The 27,091-nt window shown below is 38.7% G+C and overlaps 1 protein-coding gene across 1 annotated transcript in view; it reads left to right on the forward strand.

Moving 5' to 3' along the window:
* Window positions 1-595: 595 nt before the first annotated feature.
* The window catches only part of egfra (epidermal growth factor receptor a (erythroblastic leukemia viral (v-erb-b) oncogene homolog, avian)), a 72,444-nt gene continuing 45,948 nt past the window's right edge, over window positions 596-27,091 (forward strand). The window contains exon 1 of the mRNA XM_035431292.1: window positions 596-878. Coding sequence (XP_035287183.1) covers window positions 779-878 — 100 coding nt within the window. The 5' untranslated portion in view covers window positions 596-778. The remainder of the gene's footprint in view (window positions 879-27,091) is intronic.

The following is a 27,091-nucleotide window of genomic DNA, read 5'->3' on the forward strand; positions in this document are numbered from 1 at the left end:
GTGATGTGGGATTCCATTGCTTAATCCAGAATGAACACACTATTAAAACCCCAGTATAACAATGAAGAACTTTTTCACCCTCAGAGACAACGTATAATAATGAAATATTTTTATAATCTACTGCAGGTTCTGGTTTAATCTCCCCATGATAGCCTATAATTAATTTTCAACGCTGTGAGAGTGATGTGCAGACAGAGGCCAATTTGATTAGTGCTGTGAGAGAAATGTGTTATTAAATTCATAGATTTTGGTTTAAATGATGTTGTTAATTCAATCTGTATGTTATATACGTTTTTTTTCACGTGCCAGCAAGAGTATGGCAATTAGAATAAACATTTTCAAAAACAGGAACTGATCAATTTAATCTGGAGAAATATCAATGTAGCTAAGAAATGAAGAACTGCATCTTTCATAAAGCATGTTTACACTTTTATACCTTTACAGCTACTAATAATTTAACGTTCTTATACTAGTGTTCTTTTGCAGAACAAATTCGTCTACGTGTTATTGAATTTAAAAAATATCCCGCCCTCCTTTTGACGTCAGAGAAGGCTGTTTCCTCGGCGCAGTCCTTTAACTACAGAAATTCAAGAGAACGAGGGAGGAGCTGTCAAAGTTCCAGCGCTAAGGAAAGCAAAAGTACGGATTTTAGACGCCAGCGACATTAGCATACCTAGTTTACCCTTTTGACAACTTTAGTGAAAATAGCTTGGATCACCACAGAAACTTTGTCGGCACTTTTATGGAATGAAAAATTGTTTCCAGCTGGATAGAAAGGATGAAGATCTTCGGAAAAACCATGGCAATGCTAACTGAATTTGGAATCCTCTTTACATGCTTGCTGACCCTGGGTTGCTGTGCTATGTCGGAAAAGAAAGGTATGTGAAAGAGAATCACAGTTCTTATCGTTCATCAGGGAATGGAGTGTTTTCAATGGTTGTCCTGACCCAAATGAGCCGAGCGATTGTGCTTAGATGTAATGGAAGCATGCAGCGTCCCATGAGATGTGCTGTAGCCTAGACTCTTTTTAAAACACGAGCAGCGTGGGAAAAAGTACGCCGGGAGTTTCCTGAGTTAGACTGCGGTAGCCTCATGTTGTCACATTAGTTTATTTTGTGTAGCCTACAGGTGAGAGTGTAATTCCCTTTAGCATGCTGTCCTTCGATGCCAATGTCGTCACTAAAATGTTTCAGCTGCGAGAAATGAAAAGCGCGTGTATTTACTTGGAGTAGCATCCTACACCATTTGAATCAACAAAGTAATAAAATCCATGCGTATATGAACTGCGACAAGGAATGATGCTGATATTCGATATGTAATGGTAGCGAGAAGGCTATCATATAAAAATAGGCTAAATTGCAAGAGATTTAAAAAGAATTATTTAAAAATCGGAAGTGTTTGTTTCTACCATATTGACACTTCAGGCAATTCGTCAGTTCTTAATAATTTGGCATTTGACATTACACAATGGACCCGTCGTCGTTCAGACGTTTTCTTTTTTTTTTTAAACACAAGTTAAATTGTATTGTAATAAAGTGATTGATCATTCACCTATACGCACAGCAAAATTAACCAATAGGCTACGGCAGAAGTAATTCATTACGTGAATGAATGAATGAATGAAATGGATTTAAAAAAAGAATAAAAAAGACGGAAGCCGCTTTTCTGTAGAACAGAATAATCGGCTAATTTGGAAATACGCATCATCAGACAGCAGTCATTTTTTTTAAAGTCTCGTAAATACCAACCTGGATTTTATGGCAGTCAAAAAACTAATTTCAATTGTGTTTCTTAACCCTTAGTTTCTGATTTGTAGGCTCTTAAATAAACACATTTTCTAAGTCCATGGGAAATGTTGTTCATTAACACCTTCCTTAGGGTGTTACAATAGCCTAGGAAGGCAACAGGTCAAAGGTCGCCTTGGCTCTTGCCCTAAGTGTTTCACTCTTACCTTGGAATTGTGAATTGTGAGCTAAACTTTCTTGCACAGATTGTCCTAAAACAGTTCTTTCATGAATCTACTTCACTGAGTAGTGAGGATCTGCCATCCAGCAGACTGATTACAAAGCTTAGGGTACTCAGTATAACTGAATCCCTCATTGCTTTTAAGTTGTCACAGTTTGCACTGTACATCAACCTAAGGTCATAGGTAATGTTGTGTGTCCGATGGTTATGACTATTGTGAGCAGTGCTCACTGATCTTGTGAAAACCAACAAACCTGCAATTCAATTACTGAAAAGTCAGAAAATGCTTTACTGATATCACATTGGATGCTAGGTGTCATTAGGAGAGTTTATGAGACACTGCCAGCGGCCAATGAAATGTGGCCATTCATCCATGTTATGACCTAGCAGCTGTTTCATGTCAAGTTGACTGCATCCAGTAGGATCGCAACAATGAAGAAGCAGTGAGAGTAATATGTTTGGGGGCGGGTATATTAAAGACATGAGCATCAGACGTTAGCCAAAACAATTCTGGAACAGCGTGATGTGCCTGAAATAATATATGCAATTTGAGATACTGAGACATATAATGTGGTACATGGTACAATCTCATGTGGAATGCCCAGACTTCAGCTTGTATAAAGTGACAGGTTCCCTTGCAGTAGAACTGGTAGAATTTTGGGAGTTTTTTATGATCTGAAAGAAAGGGGGGAAAAATGTGAAAAATGTTGTCTCTTAAGATGCTTTAGGTGGAGAGAGAATTATTTTTCTATTTCACTTTGCCTGTAGTGAATTTTGGTTCTACTTTGGAATATAGCAATTATTCTTTTACAGGTTATTACATACAAGTGATAAGATAAATGGTATTTATTTTTTATCTCAAAAGTATAGCCTCTTTCATTTAATGAAGTTGGATGTGCAGACACATGACAACGAATGCTATAGATCTATTTAAAAGAGATTGGAATCAATTGGTATTTCTACTTATAATATTCAATGTCATTATCACGCACCTACTGAAATGTACTTACTCAAAGAGAAACCATGTGTGGTAGTTTCATAATGAGCAATATATTATGAAAGAAGAAAGTGCATGTACTCTTTTATACCTGATTTTAAAGGTACCCCACAATCTGTGAAACTGCATAATGGTGCAATTGCATTTTATTAGCCATTCATTCATATAAAATATTTATGCTGAAAAAATCATGAATCTATATCCCAAAAGAAGGAACAATGTGTAACCCTGGCAACCAAAGACCTGCCGCAGACACTGTCAATGTGTAGTTTTGAGTTCAGCACACACAAAAGAGAGGTCAGCATACCAATGTAATCCAGAATTGTTATGGCTAAGAGTATTATTAAACTATAAACTAATTCATGTGCTTGCTATGCACACACTCAGCTTGACCATGACTGAATTGGCAAGAGCTTGCTCTGTAATAGATGGGGGAGAGAAAGTAAGTTACAGTTTATCCTAAGTTGCCCTTCTTGCTAGTTTGGACAGATGGGAGTCCCACAAAGCACAAGGTTTTCTCTGGTATGTCTGTGAGCAAGAGACAACATGCCTTGATGGTTGTCACAATATGAACGTTGAACGTGGATACCACTGAAATGACAGACAAAGAAGTTTGGTTTCCGTTTTATATATGCATTTCTACTCCTGCTCGGGTAAGGAGTCTCTGGAAAAGACCACTGCAACGTGGACTTAATTTCAAATGTAAATGTACAGAGATAATGTTTTAAAATTTTAAATATGTAAAACCAGTGGCATGTTTTTGCAAAACAAGGTCAATGGTGCTTGCTGTGTAATTCCTCCCATTGAAGGGATTTTATTATGTCATAATTTCCAGTTTTCCATGTTCTGGTTTTAGGGCAAAGTGTATGCTATAACATTTATACCGTATTTCTTCCTTGAAGGTGTAAAACACCATAACATGGAATATTTGTCATTTTTTGTAAATATTTGCCTCTAAATATCAGTACTATCAAGGCTTTTGTTTTTTTTCCCAGTACCAGTTATAGTACCAGTCACCAAGATTTTGCAAATGGTAACCCTAAGAGAGCACACCAAAAGTCAAATGAACAGCCACATCAACTCTTGCAAATAACCACCAGTTGGAAGTAGCTTATATGAAAGTGCCAGTTCTCCCCATAAGCTGACAATCTACTTGTCACCCATTTTTCTCATAACTTATTTCACCCACGCACATGTGCATTATCTGTAGCGGTGAAATATCCGAAAGCTGTGCAGAGTTTTTTTCCATCAAGTTTTGTTAAGCAAATGATGTTAAGCAGCTCTGATTCAGGCCAACTCCCACCTCTTAGGATGCTGCCCTCAGTAGGAATTTGGTGATTGTTGATGGGGGGGGGGGGGGGGTCTCACAAGACCAGGCTTGCACAGGTTTCAGCTGCAATTCTGTGTAAAGGGTGTTGTGCTGAGTGGCTGTTTTTGGAAACTATGTACTGGGGGTGGCTAGGGGATCTCCGCTCCCCACCTTCTTGCTAGTCCTCAGAGGTGTCTCGGGCAGAATAAGGCATTACTCTCGCTAAAGAGCAAGCGGAAGTATCTGTGTTTCACGTGATCTGACTCCAGACCATCTCCTCATTCCATGGTTTCTCTGCACTAATCACATTGGCCTCTGTCTGTACATCACATGCCATGCGATACTCCTGAACATGACGAATGGATAATATTATGCTTACTTTTGATATATATTAGTTTGGTGTAGCCCTTGCTCAGTAAAACTGCCTGCAATGATTTAACTGCAATATTTACCCTTTGAGAGATTTATTACTACAATTTCATTTTACATGCAGATTTATTATGATATTAGATTTATACAGCTGGGAAATATTTATTGTCTAATGCTGGAGCAAAGTGTTTCTCCATAGCAATTTGTTTGTGAATAAACTATTGTCTTCCATTTGGAACGGCAATGACCATTGTATGGTCATGCGTTTGGGGTATGTGAATATAATAAGTAATCAACCTAAGAGTTTTTACAATGCTCTTTTGTTCCTTGTTGGATTTGAATTTAAGTCATCAAAGAAGTGCACTTATCAAATCACTGACCGTGTGCCGGGTGCGGTCTGTTAACTGTTAACCATGGTTTTAAACGATTCACTACCTGAAATTTGTATTTTATAAGTGTGACTCTTCAAAGCCAACAAATTCCTTGGGGGAAATTAGCTTGGGATTAGCTCAATCTGTTTTGAATAGTGTAAGCCTTAGCCTATATCCAGAGCACACTGGGGACAGGAAAAACCAAGATTAGGGAATTTGCAGGCAATAAGGAATGGTCAAATACAACATTTTGTATGCCAGAAAAAAGGAATGTTGTCACTGTCCATGGCCATGATTCATGCTTATTTAAGAGTCTCTGACATTTAAAGGGTGTCTGGACTACTCAGAAAGGAGGCTGCTCATTGTGTGCAACAGAACATTTAAACTCAGCCAGTAGTTTTATGAATTTACAGCCCTGGAGGCAACCTGAGAAACAGAGCTGTAATAACAGTGTGATTGTGTTGACTGTAAAGATGCCACAATCTACAACGTACCTTCAACAACAACACTGCTTTGATACACATGTTGTGTGGTTGTTGAGGAAGGAACCACTATAAAAACAAAGAAAGAATCAAGAGGCTTTAATTTCTTAGTATTGGGTATTGACCCACATGACATATTATATATTACAATGCTTAGTTAGTGCTTGACATTAAATAAAATTAATATTTGACAAGCCTTAAGAAAGACCAGTATCACCCATGAAATAGTTTTCCCAAAGAATGTTTATGATTTTGAGCTTAATATGCTTGAAGGTGTTAATATGTTTATAATGTTTTAGATTCAATGCATTTTTGTTTCAAAACAATCTTTTTTCAGATTTGAGTTGAATCATAAGAGTGATTTGGCTGCTTCTGTGCATTTTGGAAATATTTTTCTTTTTACATACCTTAATATGAAGAGGTTAACGGATTATCATCATATGAAACACATAACTTTTTCCTTTGATTGTTGCAGTGCAGCCATAAAAAGATATGGGCATATCATTTCAGCTAGGTTATAGAGGAACACACTGTTCTTCTCACCAAAATCAGAGAATGTCACATTTAATCCCTCAGTACCTTTCTTTACTTTATTTTTCTCTCCACTTTATCTTGCTCTCCAGATTGTGGATCATCTTGTTTTTGTTGTGATGAGTAAGTAAGGGGTCAGTACATCCTGGATCATAGCTTCACAGTATCCAAAGAACCCTTAAGATTCCAATGTCAGTACTTTACCTGGATGCAATTTCTTAAAAAAGTCTGTAATAATTTCTCAACAAACCACATGGGAGCCATTGCGTTGGCCCTCGCAAGGCTACTGTATAAAATCATGAATTCATACAATCTTCAAAAACAAGGCTCTTTAAAAACTGCAAAACAATATCAGCATAAACAATTCAGCTCTTAAAAACCACCCGGAAATCTGATGTGTGCAATAAGATGAGGGTTAAAGGGGCGAAGCTGTGGTCTACCTATACCTATCCAATACCTATCATGGTTCTGATTGCAGAGCATAGTGCCTTAACTGGGCTGTGTTGGTTGTCTCCAATCGTCCTCTAAACTGTTGTATTGTGAATGTTCCTGCTCAGTCATGATTTTTATAAATTACAAAGAATTGGATAAACTCTGACACATCCAAAAATGACTCATACCTCAAAAAATATATTTAAAAATATACATATATATCTACAGAAATGCCTCCTTTTTCTCAGATTCCATTGCATTACACTGGCTGGTATACATTTAAAATTATATTCCTATTCCCATATGAAAATATGTATTTTCATTGGCCTGAATTTAACGGTATTGACTAAGGCATAGTATTATTTAAAAAAATAAATGAAATAAAATAAACTCTGCAGACCTGGCAGTACTTTAAACAGAAGCTGAACATTAATGCATTTGGAATGTAACGGGGTACAACTGGTATACTGGTATACACAAAGCAGAGATTATTTGCTGGATAACTGGGATTTAACCCCACACTAGAAATATTGATTGATTTCATCTTCAGCTTGTTTTGTATTTGCAATGAAGCTTCAAATTATTTTTTAACATCAGTAAAATCTGCCCTTACTGGTTAAGCTTGGTCCCTTGAAGCTGCACCCTTGCTTCCTTACTCACGTCATGAATTCACCAATTGTTTGTAGTAGGTGATGTCATAGCATGATTCTGAATAGCTTGGCTCTGATCTGAGATAACTTCTGGAAGGAACAGTGATTGATTGCCCAGTCTGCCAGAAGTACAATAGAGATCATGTTATATGACAGTTCAATCCTTAAAGCCCAATGGCCATGAAATTAGATGCCAGCATCCAACAATAACGTTTTCTTAAATTATTGCTTTTATCAGTCATTGATTCAAGGTACAGAGCTACTGTATAACACTGTTGTAAAACTTAGCTGGTCTTTGAGCCTGGAAATTTGACTGTGCTGTGCTCATTTCTCACCTTAGACCTGTTCAGTGAGGTAAACACCTGGCAGGAGTTTCCTCAAAGTGCAAAGAGACTAAGGCCAAAACAAAGCACCTTCAAAGTGTCACTAATCCAGGTTCTCCTAATGTGATAGGCTTTTGGACATACATTAAAAATAAAAAAATAAAATCCCATTATCAGGTTTGATCATTGACAGTACAACATGCAAAACTGTGGGTTGTGTTTAAAAACATCCTTGGGCACTACTTGGAATAGACATCACTCATGCTTAGCAGTAACTTCCAGTAAAGGTGTGCCTTGTTGATGCTTTCCTTGAGGGAAGTAAATCTTAAGAATCAATATTGAACATGGCCACTTATGGACATCTATACTGTAAGGAACCAAATTAGGCTACTGCATGCACTAACATGCAGTAATTTGGTTGCTTAAAGCATAGATGTCCTTTTCAGAGAATGTCAATGAAAAGATATAGCCTAAATGAAAACGATGTTTTTTTGGTGAAAATAAAGAAATTGTAAGACTTCTCACAAAAATTGGCTGAAGGCTGGAAAAGGCCTTTCCTTCCATGTGTTCTGAGGATATTTGACAATTTTAATGGCTGTAGTGGTGGTCCTGGTAAGGCTGTAATCCTGCATGGGGAATTGATAATCCAAGCCTGTTCAGTGTCACCACCTGCTTAGACTTGTAATGGATCTGATTTTGTCTTCATGACGCTAACTTCTCACCACATAAATATGGGGTCATATTTCACTTTAAGATCCCAACACAGAGTGGAATGTAGGTACAGTTTTTTCAGGATATTTTTTCTTTGGGATTTTCTGCCACATGCTGTAGGTTGAACCAGAGCAAAGATTTGCTAAACATGTGACACCCCTTGATTCAAAGTATTACCAATAATTAGAACAATACTGGGAATTCAGTCTATTGTTTCAAGTGATTTCTTGCAAGCTCCTGTCTTTCACCCTCACTTTGGGACATAAAGATTTTGGTCTCATCTTACTGTTTTTGTGATGTTATTGTTGACTGTTTACTGTTCCAGATGACCAGCTTGCAAGTGGTTTTGTAATGGAAGCTATTCCAGACCACTGGCAAGGTTACCTGGAGGGCAAGGTCGCCCATACAGCATTTGTGTACCCATCAAGCAAGCTTCTCAATATGTACATATAGGTGTATGTTCATTGGTTGTTCCTACTCAGCCAGGAGGCCAGCATTAGATCAGAAAGCGGTGTTATTCAATCGCAAGAGTTTGGGTGGATTAGCCAGCGTTTAGAATGTCTTCATTACCATCATGTTATGGCTCATTTGAGTGTCAGCCTGCATGGCGAAGGAAGCATGGCGAAGACGTGCCCCAGACGTAATCAGACGTACTGATTACGCTAAACCTTATTCTTAAATTTAAATTATGCACGCACAGATCCAACCTTATGTTTTATCATTTGGAGCATTGGTAGGAATGGCCAGAAACCTTAATCCATGACAAACTATACAGTTAATTCCTTATGAATGTACCAATAGCAATGCACCTCTTTGGTGGCCCCACTGCATGCATTCATTCATTCTGAGAGAACTGTAAGGAGAGAGTACTAACCAAAATAGGGTTCAGTGCAGGTTTTTTCCCCAATTTTCTCACCCCAGCATTTTAGATAGATGAGAACTATCAGCATAGCAAGACCTTCTCAAATGAATCAAAGATTGTGTATACTATGTGGAATGCTGATAGCTCTCACAGGGTTAATCTTGATGTGTGACTCTTCATTAGTTCTGGCATTAGTCCATGGTTTCTCTGATCATTAAGGCACACCCATGTTGCTAAGCCATATGTGCAAGCTAGAAACAAAAAACTGCAGGCTATGTAATAACTTGAGGTGAGACAAAATTAATGTGCTAATTAGGATCTCATTAGATCCTGTGGCGGGCAGTTTTGCTTTACTTTGGGTAAGCTGTGAGGGGGTCATGAAGTATATACTGTATTGATAGCATTTTTTGTTCTTTGTGTGCAGTGCAGTTTTATAATAAGTTGTGTCCCTCTCTGGGAGAACTTGGGGGACTTCCAGGTAGACAAAGTAAAAGCTTTCAGCCATGGTTTAAAGTCCTCGCCCACACTGCTCTTCTTAATTGGCCGCATCCCTCGTTTCACCTATATTCCGGACACACCATCCCCCTCACCACATTCACAGTTCATTCTACCTCTGTATTGGATCATGTACAGCCATCTCCCAGTATCTGGCTCAGCATTGAGTTGAGAGGCTGAGCAGCATTTTTCCATGGCCAGTTTTCCTAAGCCCACCCTTGGATCAGTGAGGTCCCTGGTGCCATTCTATCCATAACCCCCCACCCCCAACTGTCAAGTGTCATGATATTTTGTTTGTACCTCAGTTCCTGCTGCTTCCTCTGTCAATGACCTTCCCAGATCCACACTAGAAATGATGAGGAATCAATATAGGAATGAAACAGATCCCCGGGTGCACTCGTTAGAAAAGAGAACAAGGTGGTGAAAAGGTCTACTTCTGGATTTGGCTATGGAGTGGCACCTGTGGGTGTGTGAGGAACAGAACTGGGACTGAACGTTCTGTTGGAAGAGAGAGGGGTTGTAGTTAATACTGCCTAGAGGCTTGTAACCACACCTGTGTTCAGGATTAGGTGGATTCAAACAAGGAGTGGGATGCAAAGGTAATTCTTTCCGGTTTTGATGCCCAGGAAGCGTCCGCTTTTTCAGACCATGTTTGGTTGTGAAGCGGTGCCGGCTCAGCTGACCTCACCTTAACCTTCATGACTTGCCAGAGAGCCAGCAGTGTACTATTGTAGATGAGGTTGCCCGGTATGGTCAGAACCATGAGTCAGTCTGCTGTTCTCTCACATAGCCCACTTTTCCCTACCAGCTGGGGTTGTCATTGGCTTTGATGTTGTGCTAATGATTCAATGCCTGGGCCTCATTAACTGTGAGGAATCCCTTAATGATTTTAAGGGGTGTTTCTGTTTATGCCTTGGAAATTCTATGAGGAAAAAGCTCTACCGTGCAGTTGTGTGAAATACTAGAATTTATTACTAGATATAAGTTGTGCTGATGACCCTTCCAGGATGTAAGCAAAGCTCCTTCAGCTTTTCTGTATTTCCATTGTCATATTTATAGTCTTGGTCTTGGCTGACCACTGAGCAGTGTCACCATTCATGCCTGTGGCTTGCTCAGCTGAGGAACAATTTAGAGTTTAACGGCCTCTCCTTCTCAGTAACCAGGCCTGATGTCCCCTATACTGTCAATGCTTATTCTTTTATTAGAGCTAGTTTAACGCTCTATAATCTGCCTAAGCACTGAATACTTGCTCCATTAGATTCCCCATTGCCTTCCTATAACCATTTTTACTCTCTTTAATTATTGATACCAAATCTGCCAGCAAAGGATAGGCTTCCCTTCTACTACAGCTTACCACCACTAATTTTTTTTTTTCTTTTTTTTGAATTTTCTATTCCCACTGGGGAGTTTTTTTTTTGTTTACTTCGCGTGTTGGTTTTTTGAGGGTTCATGCTCAGTCTTGCCCAAATTCTCTATTTCCTCTTTTTCTGTAAAGCATCCGCGTCTCTGTAAAAAGTGATAGACATGTAAAATTTAAATGAACTGAAATGAAATTTTCTGTCTAAATGACCAGCTATAAGATGGCTCTGTGGAGTAAAGGTATTTAAAGGGCTATTTGGATATCACATATCTCATAACAGTGGTAATTTTAAGCATGTCCAGCAGCTCCCATTAAAATATGAAGATAAATGTATGGATACATCATTGAGCTCATTGAAAGTAGTAAATATTTATAGTTTTTAGCAAATACAGGTCAATTTCAGATTTGAATGCTGGGCCATGTCTTATCTCAGGTAAAAAGCAAATGAACCATAGTCATTTTACCTTGTCCGCTTTAATGAAGGACAAAGTCTGTATTTTTTGCCTGGCTGAATATAAGAGACCTGTCAGATCCTGGCCTTAAGCTGTATTTAGAATAAGTCTGAATATGTCCTTGCCTGATTAAAAAGAAAACCCTTAGAAGCTTTTGGCAGGGGTTATAAACAGCTTTTCCATGACATTTTCCCAGCGTGATTACTGTTATTCAATGTCTTTCCCAGGATCATCCATTACCACACTTCAGACATTTAGTCCAGAGAAAGATTAGGCACCAGCTACTCAGTGATTAGTATTAAACACACAAGAGCCAATAATCCAGTTTTTAAAATGGGAATTTGCTGTTATGTTCATGTCTCCTCATAGTGTTATATAAGTGAGGTAATTGAAATGAGTTCTTGCAATTTCAAATCTTTATGACCTTTTCAAGTAGCCTATATTGATGTTGTCAACATCTCAGTTGGTGCTTCTCAATATATGAAGCTAACAGTCATTATGGAATGCTTTTGTGTGAGTTGTGATATTTCATATGGTTTAACATCATTTCTAATTATCAAGAAACTTCAACCCACCCATGCATATTAATGAAAAATGTCCCTCTTTTTGCTATGACAACTGACATTACAGTACCCTGTAGAAGATAAATACATGGGGAAGTCCTTCTGTATTCCCAAGGGACATTTCAGGTGACTAATTTGTAATCTCAGTCCAAGATCTCAGTTGTACCATCACATGATTCATCTTTCTCTACAATTTAGTATTCTGTAATTTTGCTGAAGGTTTTTGTCAAAGGGACTTACAAAACTGTGTAGCACTTTCACTTTTCTAACACCAAATCCCCCAAAATATGCATTTAGTGTTTTCTTGTTACGGTGAAATCCTTTGTGCATATGTTTTTATTTCTAATTAAAGCACAAAGTGTGCTATTGTGAAAAAAAAGCCCAATGCAGTCATTCATAAATTAGGGTGATTAGGTGTGCACATTTTGGAAATGTACTTTCATTTTTAAATATAGTCAATATCTCTGTTGAAAAAAATATCTGTCTACTTGTCTACTAATTTGACTGCAAATATAAGTAGAGTAAGGTGCTCTTATATGTTTCACTTTTACGACAAGCACTTACTTTTTCAGCACTAGTGTCTGGTATGTGATAATGGGTCATTGGGCAAACTTGTCAGTGCTGTTCTTACACAGGCTACAGCTGCAGGTGATGGGTAAGGAGGAAGTGCATACAGTACTGTATGGTCTCTTTAGTCTTGAATCACTCGAGACTTCAGCTCATTACAATTGCTCTGTGCATTTAAACAAACCTGCAGTTCTAATTGAAGTTCCCTCCACTTGTTCTTCAAAAGCAGGAGCAGAAATGCATTGCATCAACATCACAGCTGTTACAGTAGTTTCCTCATCTTTACTTTTCTGTGTATCCTTCTGAACGATCAATGACCTGCACTAATGTTTCATGAACTATTAGGGCAGAAGATTATGTTTCATGAACTTTAGGGCAGAAGATTATGAACAAATTGAGTAATCTATAGTACATGTTCTGTAGGATTGAGTTTTTTGAAAACAATGGCCCAATCCGATTCAGAAAGGGTATTCCAGGGAAGCTCCTCATTTTCAGTGGTCCGCTCCTCATTTTCAGTGGTCCGCTCCTCATTTTCAGTGGTCCGCTCCTCATTTTCAGTGGTCAGCTCCTCATTTTCAGTGGTCAGCTCCTCTTTCACACTATTTTTAGGCCGGAATGGACCTGACCAAACTTAAATGCTTGGCACGTAACAACTTTCAAAACATTATGTTTTATCTTAATAACCAAGAACACAATCAAATTTTAAATATTTTGTGGTTTCTTAAGCAATTAGGAATCCTGCTGAAGGGCACAAACTTAGTTGTTTAACTGGGCAGTTGGCTCACTTGGAAATCACAGGTTGTTTCAAACCTTCGGCGCACAGGGTGATGGATGTGTTCTGTGAAGTTACTGCCACACCACAATCTGGTTCATTTTCCTTTCATCAGAGGATTTCGTACACATCATCGGGGAGTGAAGATAAGCACGAGAGCACAGGAATATGGCATTAACACAACCCAACATTTTGTGCAATCTTCTTGAAACCGTGGGGGGACGGACTGAGGAAAGGCAAACCAATGTGACAAAAAGACAGGAAGAAAGATAAATGAGGGAGGAAAAATTATGAGATGAAGGGCTTGTATTGTTTTTTTTTATTGTTACAATTCCATGTCACTGAATGCTAGTGCTGGTATCAGATCTGCCAGCTTGCCAATGCACAATGGTCCTTCAAGCAAAAAAATAAAGAACACATGCACGCACACTAACTCAGTCACTCACATTAATCCGTGTTGTTACTGGTGCGGTTGTAAGTGATGAAAGTGTTCTTATTTCCTTCAAGAACAACCGATTGCGAAATACCGCCTGGGCAAATAAGGGCCTCTCCCATTCAAAGCTCATGAATAGCTTCACCAACTGCTCCCCTCCCAGACTTGCTCACGGAAGCATGTATTATCACTGAGGGAGCTCCCATTGTTCCTGGGAGTGTGGCCGGATCAGTGTGCATCTGCGAATCAGTCCTGCAAGGTACAAGACATGTACTGATAAGAGGTTCGCAAAACTTGGCATTTCAATCCATAACCAAACAGTGGTGTTCTGTTTCCAGCAGGCTAAATTGCTTTTGCTGGGAATGAAAGGAATATCTGTGCTATCCTTTACTTTCCTTTGCTGAATGAACAACTGGCATCATTCTGTCTGCACAGTGTGTATATCGTTTTATGCACAGCTGCATGAATGAATTGTTTTAACTCTTTAACCCAGATCATTGACTATAGCACTGAATCATGGCAGTGACCCCCCCCCCCCACCATCGCCCCATTCCCCACTCCTCTACCCGAATAAATTACATCGCTGTCACCCACAAACCGATTATGCTTTCAACACACTCCTTCACTGAAGATGAAATTATGTTTTTAGTGGAGAGTAGAATACATTTTTTCCCCAATATAAAGTAAGCTCTCCTCAATGACTCTTTATGGTGTTGTTGGGTACGTTTAAAAAAAATCATTGCTATTTTGCTAATGGTATGTTCGGGCCCCATTGCACTGATGCTCACATTCACCAGTGGAAGCAGTTAAAGTGTGCACACTTCTCTCATGCAGTTGCCTGTGAGCCAGTGACTGTTTTGTACACTGAGGACGGAGTGTAGCACAGTGGGTAAGGAACTGGGCTTGTAACCAAAAGGTTGCAGGTTCGATTCCCAGGTAGGACACTGCCGTTGTACCCTTGAACAAGGTACTTAACCGAAATTGCTTCAGTATATACCCAGCTGTATAAATGGATACAATGTAAAAATGCTATGTAAAAGTTGTGTAAGTCGCTCTGGATAAGAGCGTCTGCTAAATGCCTGTAATGTAATGTAATGAAGGAAACAACAGTGGCACCAACCAGATGAGGCTTATCTCTCTCAAGAACTGGTAGTAAGAGGGTGTCTGGCATGCGATTGATAAGAGCTAATGGAGCAGAAACCATGCAATCCTGGCTTATACAGTCACAGCTGCACTAGTGATGAGTTCCTTTATGGGCCAAGCCGCTACGGACTCACGTCATTATGACACCTATTCTGGTTGAACCAGAATATAGATGATAAATTCTCATATTTCCAGTGTTCCCAGTTTCGATATGACTTTAGCATTGCAGTTTTTCTGTTCATTGCTTGGAAGATTTGAAAAGAACCATAGGATTAGCCAAGTTTTTTTTTTTTTTTGTACAATGAATCTCTCCCAGTCAAGAGACGCATTATGATTACAGTAAAATCCAGGAAAAACCTAATATTTTCCTTCACAGGCAAAATGAGTGAAAAACATGATCAAAACATTGGGAGTAACCGGCTGTCAAATGATGTCTGGTGGGCCCACATTTTCTTCTTCCTGCCTCTATTATATGCCTTGCGTTTTACACACCTGGAGATATTCTGCTAGAATGGAGAGACATAGGTAATGCCCTCTTTATCCCCTGATTTGCCTGTTGGGAAACTGATTTGTTTTTTCCCTGCCAAAGGCAAAGCACTGATTTGGAAAGCTTTCCTCTGGAAAGCGTCTTTCCAGAAGGAAAAAAACAAAACAAAACAAAACAAAAGGAAAAAAATGAAAAAATGTTGTTTGCTCTGTGTTATGAATTGACACTGGAACTATTTAAAAGTCACTCTTTTGAGATGTCTTTGGTATTGTATTTTTTTAGAATTTGCACCGAATTTGCCGCAAGCCAGAGCTGAGCAGGGCTAATACTTGTCTGAGCATAAGTGTGATGGGTCTGATAGTTACCTGCAGTTATAGGTCTTTTAAACTCTCCAGTAGAGATTCTAGATCGGTCACTTACTTTGATGTGGAGTAGTTTTATTGCATTTCAAATACAACTGGCTGAATATAAAGACAAACACCATCACATCATATAGGCCTAAACTTTTAAAGATATATCATCCTCTGCAAAGATAGAGGGGAGAAAAATCTTATTTTATAAAAGAAAAATGTATCATCATGTAAAAAAAACCTTTCAGTATTTTAATCAGTATTTTATGATTCATAATCTTTAATCAAAATCAATTGTGCCAGCTGTCTTTAAATTGATCCACATTGTGACTGATGTCTACAATACATTACAGGCATTTAGCAGACGCTCTTATCCAGAGCAATGTACACCACTTTTTACATATTTACATTGCATCCATTAATACAGGTGAATATATACTGAAACAATGCAGGTCAAGCAGTGTACTACCTGGGAATCAAAACTGTGACCTTTAGGTTACAAGACCAGTTCCTTACCCATTATACTACATTACCGCCCATATAGCTGCATTGTACAATACTGTTAGTTTCCCAATCCTTTACACAACAGCTGATGGTTTCTGTGACCACTTCCAATCCCCCTGCCTAGACATATATGGTCAGATATATCGCCTCTTTTTCTGGCTGTTCTTCAGTGATTCTTTTTCTGCTTTCTTTTCATTGCTGTTGAAAATTCAAATATTTATACCATTATGTTTGTACATTTATGATGCCTTAGTTTACTCCAAAGCCTTTTATTATGGCTTTAATATTTTACATTGTGTTTACATAAAGCTGACATTTTGAGTAATGGGCAGTTTAACATATTGATAAATGAAACAGGTACTTCATACAGTTATAATTGTCTCTGTTCTTATCTTTGAACTAAGTCAAAATATATGACCTTAGTCGTAATAGATAATGTGAAATAACATTCATATTTTATTATGTATTGCCTTCAGGTTGAGAAGTTCTGCATTTAGAACACTTGGTTATTTTATGTGTTGATGATAATCCCCAATTTCCATCACAGTTTCCCAGAAGTTATAACCATGAATCATGAGAAACTTTTGTTATGGCATTGCTGCAATAAACCAATTTGCAGAATGCACTCACCAAGAACATTTCTCAGCTGAAGTTAATCCCTGCTAGTTCTCTTTTTCGTTGTTTGTGACTTGAAGTTGTGCTTTTCAACACTATCCACTGATGCTGTTGTTCCTGCCACAGAGGATCATTTTGATAGCAGTTCACTAGATATTTACATCACAAGACCCTAAATTATGCCTTTGAAATGATGCAGTACAGGAGAAGAGCATGCAACTACACTACAGACGTAAAATTAGAATTAGATTTGTAGAAAGTTTTTACGTGTTTTTGTGCACGTGTGTGCATACAAGCATTTACGCTATATGACCAAACGTATCTGGACACCCCTTGGCATGCAACTGCATTCGTGACAATTCTGTGCTTCCCCAATAGTTTGTGGAAGTTCTGGGAAGGCCCTTTCCTGTTTCAGTATGCCAATGCCCTCTGGCACACAGCGAGGTGCATATAGAAATGGTTTTGTCAAGAATGGTGTAGAAGAACTGGACTAGCCTGCTCAGAACCCTGACCTCAACCCCATCCAACACCTTTGGGATCTATTGGAAAGCCAACTGCGAGCCAGGTCTAATCACTTAATCAGTGCTCGACCTCACTGAAGGGAAGCAAATCCCTGCAGCAATGCACCAACATCTAGTATAAAGCCTTCCCAGAAGTGTGGAGATTGTCATAGCAGTGGACCGACTCCATATCAATGCCCATAATTTCAGATGAGATGTTGAATGCCAGGTGTCAACATACTTTTGGCCATGTAGTGTATGTGTGTTTGTGTCTTAGTTATCAATGAAGGGACAAAAACATTGCAGTGGAAGGGGGAGAGTTTCAGAAGAGCACACTAGAAAGAGTGGGGAAAAAGATGAGGGTAAACACAGTCAAGCGTAGGGAACACAATATCCTCTGGCACAACAGCATTGTGAAACTCACAGCAACAAAGCTGATTGGGCTGTCTTTATGGGTGATGGAGTTTCCCACTAACTCCTCATACAGGGTTTCACAACCACACAAAAGCCAAATCTGTGGCTGGGCAGAATCATGTTTTCCTCTCCGCGAAACTCAGTTGCGAGAACAAGCTTCAAGTTCAGCTGGGGCATAGTTGAGAACTCCAAATATAGAGGGAAATTAGGGCTATGTGACATTAAAATGGAGGACAGAAGTGCAGCAGAATACAGTTTCACTACCTCTGGAGGTTATTTACCTGCCTGAGCCAAAAAAAAGAAACTTTCTATAAAAGACACAAACTGTACAAATAGATTTTTATTTCATTGCATTTGCCCCATGAAAATAAAAAGATGCAGAAAGCAACAAAGCACATTTGTTCTTAAACTCCTGAAATGAAAAAAAAAACAAAAAAAAACAGACTAATAGCACCATGATATGTTGTTATGAGCTATTAGTAGGTAAGTCAGAGTTTTAATGGAATGCAGTCCCTTGGGCTTGGCAGGCCCTCTTTGCTAAGCGCTCCTATCTATTAGCTAATGAAAATTAATTTAGTAAATACAGGGGATTGAGTATGCGCATTAAGACATAACCTTCATATGAACTCACAACACTGCCTGCTTTCACATATAGGTATTGTCCATACAGGAAATTGTCATCAGCTACATTTAATGGGGCAAATATCAATTTTTCTATTTATTGTTAATGCTAGTAGAACCATTACGTCTTATGATAGATGCCCTTAAATCTCTATCCTGCACAATGTGTTGGACAGTGTATTACTGTATACTGCACTTGTATGTTATGTTATCAACTTTAGTAATTCTCAAAAAAATTGGAAATAAACAGCTGATACTGCAGACATTCCTTTTTGAAAATCAATGCGTATAACCGGATTTGAATCCGACATGTCATGGTGAATCTCACCTGGGCTTTGAAGGATTGTGACATTCTGCAATAGCTGATTGATCAACAAATTAATGAACAGTAGTGTGAAACTGTAACACTACTGATTCTATTTGAACCACAAGTTTTTGAATGCATATTTCTACCTCCAGTGAGCTTAATATGATTACACATGATGCAGTGTACATTTACATTCATAAAAGTTAGTGGAGCCGACTGTTCTGAAATTGCCATGGGAACTGACTGCAGGAGCTCTTTTCATACCAAAAGCCAGGATCAGATAAAAGAATGGTATTTAGGCTTGACGTAGCCCTGTCAATCGGTGTCTGAACTTGAATGAGCTTAGCTCTGGCAATCCAGTTTGTGATTTTAGACGCATCATTCGCTGACAGCAGGTGAAAGATCCAGTAGACACAATTAAGCCTTTTCTGCCAGTTTGCCTGGTAGCTCTGTAGACTGGGTAGGTGGGCCTCTTCTGTGTGCTTGAGATCAAGTGAGAATCTGAACGGAACATTCCAGCAACTGTGACATTGCAGCAATGGGGCAGATATGTTTTAGCATGTTAGATGCTAAGCTAAATTGTCTCCTAATTCAGAGAGGGGTTTACTGCCTGTACATTTACTTCCCATTGACATGTGCAGTATTAAGGTGTTAATTGTCCATGAAGACTTGATGCTGCTGTAAATTAAATATTCTTTATTTCCTTCTTTCATCATTTATCTTTTTCAGGCAATTGGCGCTTCTTTCTTTCGTTCATTTATTTATTTTTTTACTGCTCATTATATCCATCCTGAAAGGAAAAGCGTGGCAGTGCCTATTTTGGCAGAGCTTGTGATCGGACCGTTCATCTCCAGGGCAAAGTGTCGTCTGTCAGTGTGGGCGAGGCTAGGTGGGGCCTGGCTTGGCCTGGCTGCTCCTGTGACCTGCACAGGCATGCCATGAGTCTCTCCCTGGATCATCTCTTCCGCAGACACGTGTGCACCACATTATTTTATTTTCATTTATTAAATATAGGCTATTTAAATATTAAAATATCAGCTGCACCTCTGCTTTCACGCATTAAATAAAGCATGTGCAGTTGTGGTCTATGTACAATGATACAGAAAAATAGCATGTTGGCCATAGACTATATACATAGATGTAGACTATACTATTCAGTATATTGCATGCACCTCTGCAAACCCAGACCAACCACATATTTATGCTAGTGTCTCCTTGGAAACCATCACCTATCAGATAAAGGGTGCTTAATTTGGCAATGCGGTGTTTTGCTTTCATCCTCATTGTAAGAGCTCTCATTGAAAACATCTAAACTGCATGCTCATAATGTTTATAGCAGCTTTGGAGTCATAGTGCATTTTGGCACTGTTGAACTGAATGACATTTTGCAATATAATTTAATAGCATATGACAATTTTCCTTGTCATGTGATTTTTCCCAATATGTTTTCAAATGGCATCTAATAATTCAGTGTGAGACTATGAATAATATTGCTCCGCTAATTTTAGGAATTTCATGAGGAGATGCACTGCATTGTTCTGTGTATGTTTTACTCTTAATGCCCTTTGCTTAACTCTGCTCTTCCTTTTGTAAAGCTTGGAAGAAATCGGTTATGCTAATCTTTCAGGCTTTCAACAAACGCAGTCAAATGAATTCAGATTAATGCAGAGGACATCTTTCGCTTTCTCTGAAGGCACATCAAACTATTTTCAGTTTATAAAGCCCCGATATTATTTGCATATGTGTTTCACTTTTGTTGTACGCATTTTATTGAATCTTTGTTCTGTGTCGGGCTTTTTGTGCAACTTTCTGAAGAATTTAATTGAAAACATGCCCTTGGGCAACCTACTAGCAGTATAAGGCTTGTATATTAGTATACACTTCCTTTCCTGAGCACACCGCAGTGGCAGACGGCAATAAGAGATATTAATGTCAATTATTAGCAAAGCTTCCTGTAAATGATTGAGAGGGTCTGTGTTTTTCACTGTGTCACAGATCTAATTATCTGAATAGAGCAAGCAGATCAATATCTGTATAGTACATTTCAGAAATTGTATACTTATAAAATATACTTATAAAATTGTATACTTATAAAAAAGTACTATACATTTTTGAATTCCAGTGTGTTTCTTCGTATTTTATGCAGATTGTCCCTCCTAAATGTGTTTCTTGCTATTCTACCATTTGTAGTAAGAATTAGTCGCAGATTTTAAATGTATTTTAGATGATTGCGATTAGCCATATATTATTTAATGATGCCTGTTTGTAATTACACATTCTGTGAAGCAGTCTATTCTGTTGTGAAACCTCCCTCTTGGCAGTCTCAGCTTTTTAAGTAATACTTTTAAGAAATTCCAAAATGCGGAGTGGAAAGTTTTTGCATTCTAGCCTGGATTGCAGGGCTCAATACTGAATCGTGAATACCAAGGGCTTTGGACCAGGCTGGTGTTTTGCAATGCTGATTTCATATCATATAGTTGTTGAAGGCAACATGATGGCTACAAGGGTGAAATGGAGAGAAGGAAGGGAAGGCTGTTTTTCTCACCTGAGGGAAACTGGAGAAACTTGAAATGAGGGGGAAAACGTTGGCTGCACTTCTCAATGTTATGAGACCGGCATTCCCTGCTGCAGATCTTATCCAGTTTTTATCAGATATGGTGGGATGAGTTCAATTTCATTGAAAGCTGACAGAAAAGAAATATTCTCATAATTCAATAATTGTTGCCAAAATGTTGACAAATGATAAGCTGTTTTTGGCCCATAGCTGTTATAGAATGGACATCTAGTTGACCTGAATGATCCCCTTTAAAGCACACATGATCCCTCAGGGAAGTATTGCTACATACCTAGTCTTATTGGTTCAGTGGTTACAGGTATGTCCACCTTGAGATAAGAACTTTTCACTTTTCACTTTTTCTGTTGAGAAATGATTAAAATGGCTATACTCCATTATAGTAGGTTGACCGATGAGGTAAGACTATTTTTACTCAAATCCATTCAAACCCTTATCAAGGAGGTCAGTGTTGAAAATTTTCCGTTTTACAGTTTGCCATATTGTCAGAAATAAAAGGCTCTTTTCCTCGCTCTTGAAAGGTGTCAGGTAAAAATATTCTAAAGAGAAACACCACACCTCTAGAGTACCAGGACTTTTTGGCTTTCAGGAGTTCTCTGTAATTCTCTGTGCCTGATGGCAACGGAAACGTGGTATTGCACAACCCTTTCGGTTCAGACTGTACGTCCAACAGTGGAATGTCTGTCATTTCCTCCTGTTACTTTGAGTGACAGAACATTTCAATCATTGCTGCTTCCAACTAGTTGTGGTGTAGGGTGTCCACTGAGTGATTTATTATGGGTGATTTCATGCAGTGTGCCAGGTGTAAACGCAATAATTTGTCAAAGTGTGCTACATTTGTTCTGTAGGCAAACATTCTTTTTCGAGTCAGCTTTTAATTAGTGAATTGCAAGCATAGGATAATAATCTTTGTGGATGTGAAATGTGGATGTGATTCTTTCATAAAATAGGTAGATATGATTGCTCTATACCACTGGAGGCTTGTTTACTGTTGACGCTGCAAATGCTATAACAGCATGTTGATGTGTCACGGTAATTTTGTCTAATTCTGAATGCTACATACTATATATGAAGATGACCTTCACCTGTTCCGTTGTACTACATTACCCGAGATGAGTGAACTCCACCGACAAGGCTGATTCCACAAAATTGATTCCACAGAATCTTCAAATATTTAATCCTCTCAGTTTCTGGAAGCAGATAGAAAATACTGTAAGTGTCAATGTCCAAACTGCCCTGTCTGCTGCAGTGTCTAATGTTTGAATTAATCTTATCTGCCGGATTTATGTCCCTTAATCCGTTCAGCCACACTGGGCAGATTAGTCTCTTTAGCCTCTGAATTTTTAATATGGTTTCACTTGTTTTTTGTATTACTGTTGAGAATAATCTCCTTCCTTTCATTGCATTTCAACAAAGCATTAATTTTGAAGGCTCAAGCTATCTGCTGGTCTCTACAGAGAGAACCGGTGAAAGTAATTTGGAGAATATTTGAAAAATGTGAATTTGTGATGTTGTGCAAGACTCTTTAGTGGTACAAGCTTATGTTTGTCAGAGTTATTATAACATTTAAGCGCCTATGATTTATGACAGTTTGTAGCTTTTGAAACGTGTTGAATGTCCATGAAGAGGCAAATTTTTGAACAGAACCAGAAGAAGGGGCAACAAGTTACATTTGGGACATATTTCATGGATTTTAGTTGTTTCTGAATTCATTGTATTGGATTTTGTAGAACAGTAATAGTCTTGATTTAACACTTACTCTCCTCTGAAGCACACTGTCTGCTACCACTCCTTTTCAACAGCTAAGATATGCATTCAATTTTCTGTGGAGTCCATTGCATATAGCGTTGGTGCAGACAGACTGCAGAGCGCCGGATCAACATCTGGCCCAGTGAAACACTGATAAACTCACCAACTGCAACCCTTCCCGGCCAACTATGAGCCACTATACCACAGCTGGCACACTCAGTATTTTAAATACCCAATTGCATGGTGGGTCACACATTGTAGATCACTGTTTTAAAGCATGATGAGCCATCTGGCAGTGTTCAAGCATGCATTTGAACCAGTACTGTTACAACTTGGTAGACTTCCCCCAAATAACTCAGCAAACTGAAATAAAACAAATACATGCCAATCAGTCTCTGAAATATGACGCCACAGTGAAAAGCAATACCCTGTCCTTTTTTAAAACACATAACACATCCCAGGCTCAGCACATTCCAGCCTGAGAGCCAAATCAGGTGATTTTTGATGATCAGAAACACAGTTCAGGAAGAACTCCACCCTTGCGTTTGAGAACAGGGATCTGTAGGGCTCCTCCTCATACAAATATAACACCGCAGCTTCCCTCAGGGTTGGTTATCTCATTGTCCATTGTGTCATCTTGAAAGCAAATCATCCGAGCAAATAAACACGAGGCTAAGTTTTGATTGTTGCAGTTTCTCCTCTGTGGCGTGTTCTTTCCTCCCTCTTCGTGAGGTCATGTAGAACTCTCCCCCCTTCTTCTGGTTCAGCAGCAATAACAGAGCTAATTTCTCATGCGCCTGCTGATGACCCTCTGAATCGAATTAAGAAACGGACGTAATCAATCCCATGAGAATCACCGTAGTTAGGGTAGTCCGTGGGTGTGCTGTTCCACGGTAAATGTTAAGCTGCTCACTGCTGCATTGTGTGATATGTGATGCCAAATCATAACTTTGGTTACCTTGAAAATGCATACAGGCTTCTGGCCTTTTGTGGTTGGATCCAACGCAATTAACTCCATCTCATGTTTGAAAAAACAGTTTTAGGGGCTGAATTTGAGCACTTCCCTGCAAACATAGAATTAATTAAAAGTGTATCCTACCGGATTGTTATGTCTTCCAGTTAATGTTTATTTAGTATGTTACTGTTTGCCTTTATTGCACTTTTTTGCACTTTATCGCTACCGTAAATTGTCACTTCTTTCCACCACACAGCCTGTCTGAACATTAGATTTTTGTCACCTAGCCCAGCTTGAGTCAGGTGGACAGCTGTTCAAGCAAAAGTTGACCTGATTGCCAGTGTCATGCTTCCTAAAATTTTACTTCCACTGCACATTAGTTTCACTGATGTGTCAAAAAGCTCTTCTGAAATGAAGTAGGCTGCAACGTGCAATGAAAATACATTGCTATCTATTGAAAAATGCAGTAATTCATTGAATAATAGATTTGAATATATGGAGGTAGCAGACTTGAGCAACCTCCAGAATTAATACCTACTGCAAACATTTTAAAAGAACGAGAGAAAAGAACCAGCAGAAATCTGCTGATAAAATGGCCTCCATGATTCAACTAAAGATTGTCATCTTTTGCTCCCCTTTTCTGACTTGCTACCCATACTTTGATGGGCTAAGAAAATGTTCAATTTGAAAAAGAATTTCCTTGCCCTCCATGGATTCTTGACATCCTGCTTTTTGTCTGCATTTTTTTGGTTTGGATTTTTGCAAAGCCACTGATTCAACTCCCTGTAGAATTGTCTTAGTAATGGAAGAATACAGACTGTAGTAATCAATCAACATTACTATTGTAAGAGCAATCTCATCTGGTCTTTCATCATATAAAATATATATATATATATGAAAAATATATAAAATACAAAACTTGGAAAAATTACCATTTTATTTTGTGATACATACATCATGGTTGCAGAAAGGTTTCAAATTCAAAATGGCAGCTGGAATAAATGGATTTTATTTATTGTTGTTGCCATGGGTAAATTCAGGTAAACTAGGTGTCCACTGTCCAGAGATTTTGCATTACTTAGTGCACATTAATTTGTTACACAAAGCACCTACAGATTAGTGCCGGCTTTTATGCTTTCACCACAGGCCCCTACGTGCCTCTATCCGGAGTTCATAATGTTTCAGAACACACAGATAAGACTGCAAGTAAGACTGCTGTGTAAAATTAGACTGGTCACACATAGCAAAATGCTGATCGATGCTGAGGATGTTTTCTGCTAGGAAAAACCATGCGTTTCAATAGTGTGGTGCACCTGCTGACGGTCTCCAGGGTGTGTGTGTGTGTGTGTTGCAGCTGCACATTGAAATGCTGAGGTCTGCGCTGCAGTATATCCTCTGGGACATTCATCTGGTAATCCCTGTCTGGCTGGGATCCCTCTTTTTTCTGCGTGTTTGCCCCCTTTTTAATCTGATGCTTCTAGTTTTCTGCCATTATTTTAACCTTCACCACACAGTTGAAATGGCTCCCTTGAGGAGGAGTCTCGATTACTTATAATTTTATGTAACTGGACTTTATGTTTGTATGGCATTCCAGCCTCATATTAGAGTCATAGACTCTGTATTGTCTGGTTTAAAAGTTGTGGCTCCCTGCCTGGACAGAGATGCTGGTAGTGGAAACGTGGTCATTTTGGAGTGGGAATGTGGATTGAAAGTGTTCTTTGTCCATCTGTATAAGCTTGAAAAGCATGTTGATGTCACGTAGCCATTTGCTTGTTTTTAGCCAGTTTCAGTTTGTGAACCCGGGAGCATTTAGCTGTGATTATTTCAGGTTTCAACAAGTCTGTTACTGTCCGCATAACTCATGGCTGTGATGCATCATGATTACTATGCACAAAGCTGGAGACTACGGCCTCTATTTGAAATTTAAAAAAAATAATGCAAGCTTTCGGTGCCTTCATGTGCCTATAATAATTTCAGCATTTTGTTTACAACAGGGGATTTGTGCATTGTCATGGGACTCCCTCACAAGGATACTATGTTATAATGGTCACATTAGGAAAATAATTTTGATTTGAAAAATTAATAAAATCTTTTTAAGATGGCATGGTATGTTTGAGTGATCATAATCTGGAGGGCAATTAAAATGTATTTTGTGCTTACTCTAGTTCCCTTTGTGTAATATTACTATTAATAATATTTGTCTAAAGATCTGAAACAAATATTCAGTGTAACAAATATGCAATAATAGAGGAAATCAGGAAATAGCAAATAGCCTACTTTTTTACGGCACCGTATATGTCACATTGTTTCTGCCTTTGCTTTTTTATTTCCTCCTTCTTTATTCTTCTTCCAGTTTGGAAAGCTCAGTCATATTTGCAGGCCTGTCCTATTATTGCAACATCATCTGTCTATTCAGGAGAGCACAGGCTAGCACATGCATCATCTGAAACGTGTTCAGCCATCTCCCTCCTGAGGGAAACTCAGCACCTCTGAGCATTTTGGGTGTGGACACTTCCAGTCAGGCTCATCTATGTCACCACAACTGTCAGTGCTTCACAGCCTCAGGCAGAAGCTTGGGATCAGGAGTTTGTTGTGTGCTTATGTTGTGCAGCATGGACGGGGAACAAAAATAACTGAGCACAAGAAACGAGCAATAATCTGTCTGTGTGCAAGAGTCAAGGTCCTTGGAAGGGAATCCACAAAAAGTTTTGGGCCCTTTTTTTTTGCAAAAATTACATATGATTCACAGAACACACAGTTGATGGGAAGCTCATGCAACTGCACTACCAGGGAAAACAGAATGCACCATCTGTGCCATGCACATTAAAATTGTGTTCAGTGCCAAATTACAAATTTTTATGAAAATGTAGCTCAATACACGACATGTCTGAATTGCCAACTGCCACTCAGAACAGATTTTTAAGACTACTTGAAATCTACTTTTAATGGAGTACAGGGTCTTTTAAAGCCAGGTAATGTGTAAATATTACACATTACATATGACAAAGACACCACCAACATGTTAGGCATGTGGGAAAGGTGCTATTCCATAACAGAGACTGGAGCCATTCATCTTTAATTCTTTCCAAGAAAGTAAATTATTCCAAAAAATATTGAAGAGGTCCATTTTCTGCCCTTTTGGAAGATCTTGTTTGTGCCTCTAAGGCTCCTTTTCTTGCACCAGTATGCGTAAAAATGCCAGACAAGACATTACCTTCTGAAATGATGGG

The sequence above is a fragment of the Anguilla anguilla genome, chromosome 8 (genome assembly GCF_013347855.1).
Source record: "Anguilla anguilla isolate fAngAng1 chromosome 8, fAngAng1.pri, whole genome shotgun sequence".
Taxonomy (NCBI): domain Eukaryota; kingdom Metazoa; phylum Chordata; class Actinopteri; order Anguilliformes; family Anguillidae; genus Anguilla; species Anguilla anguilla.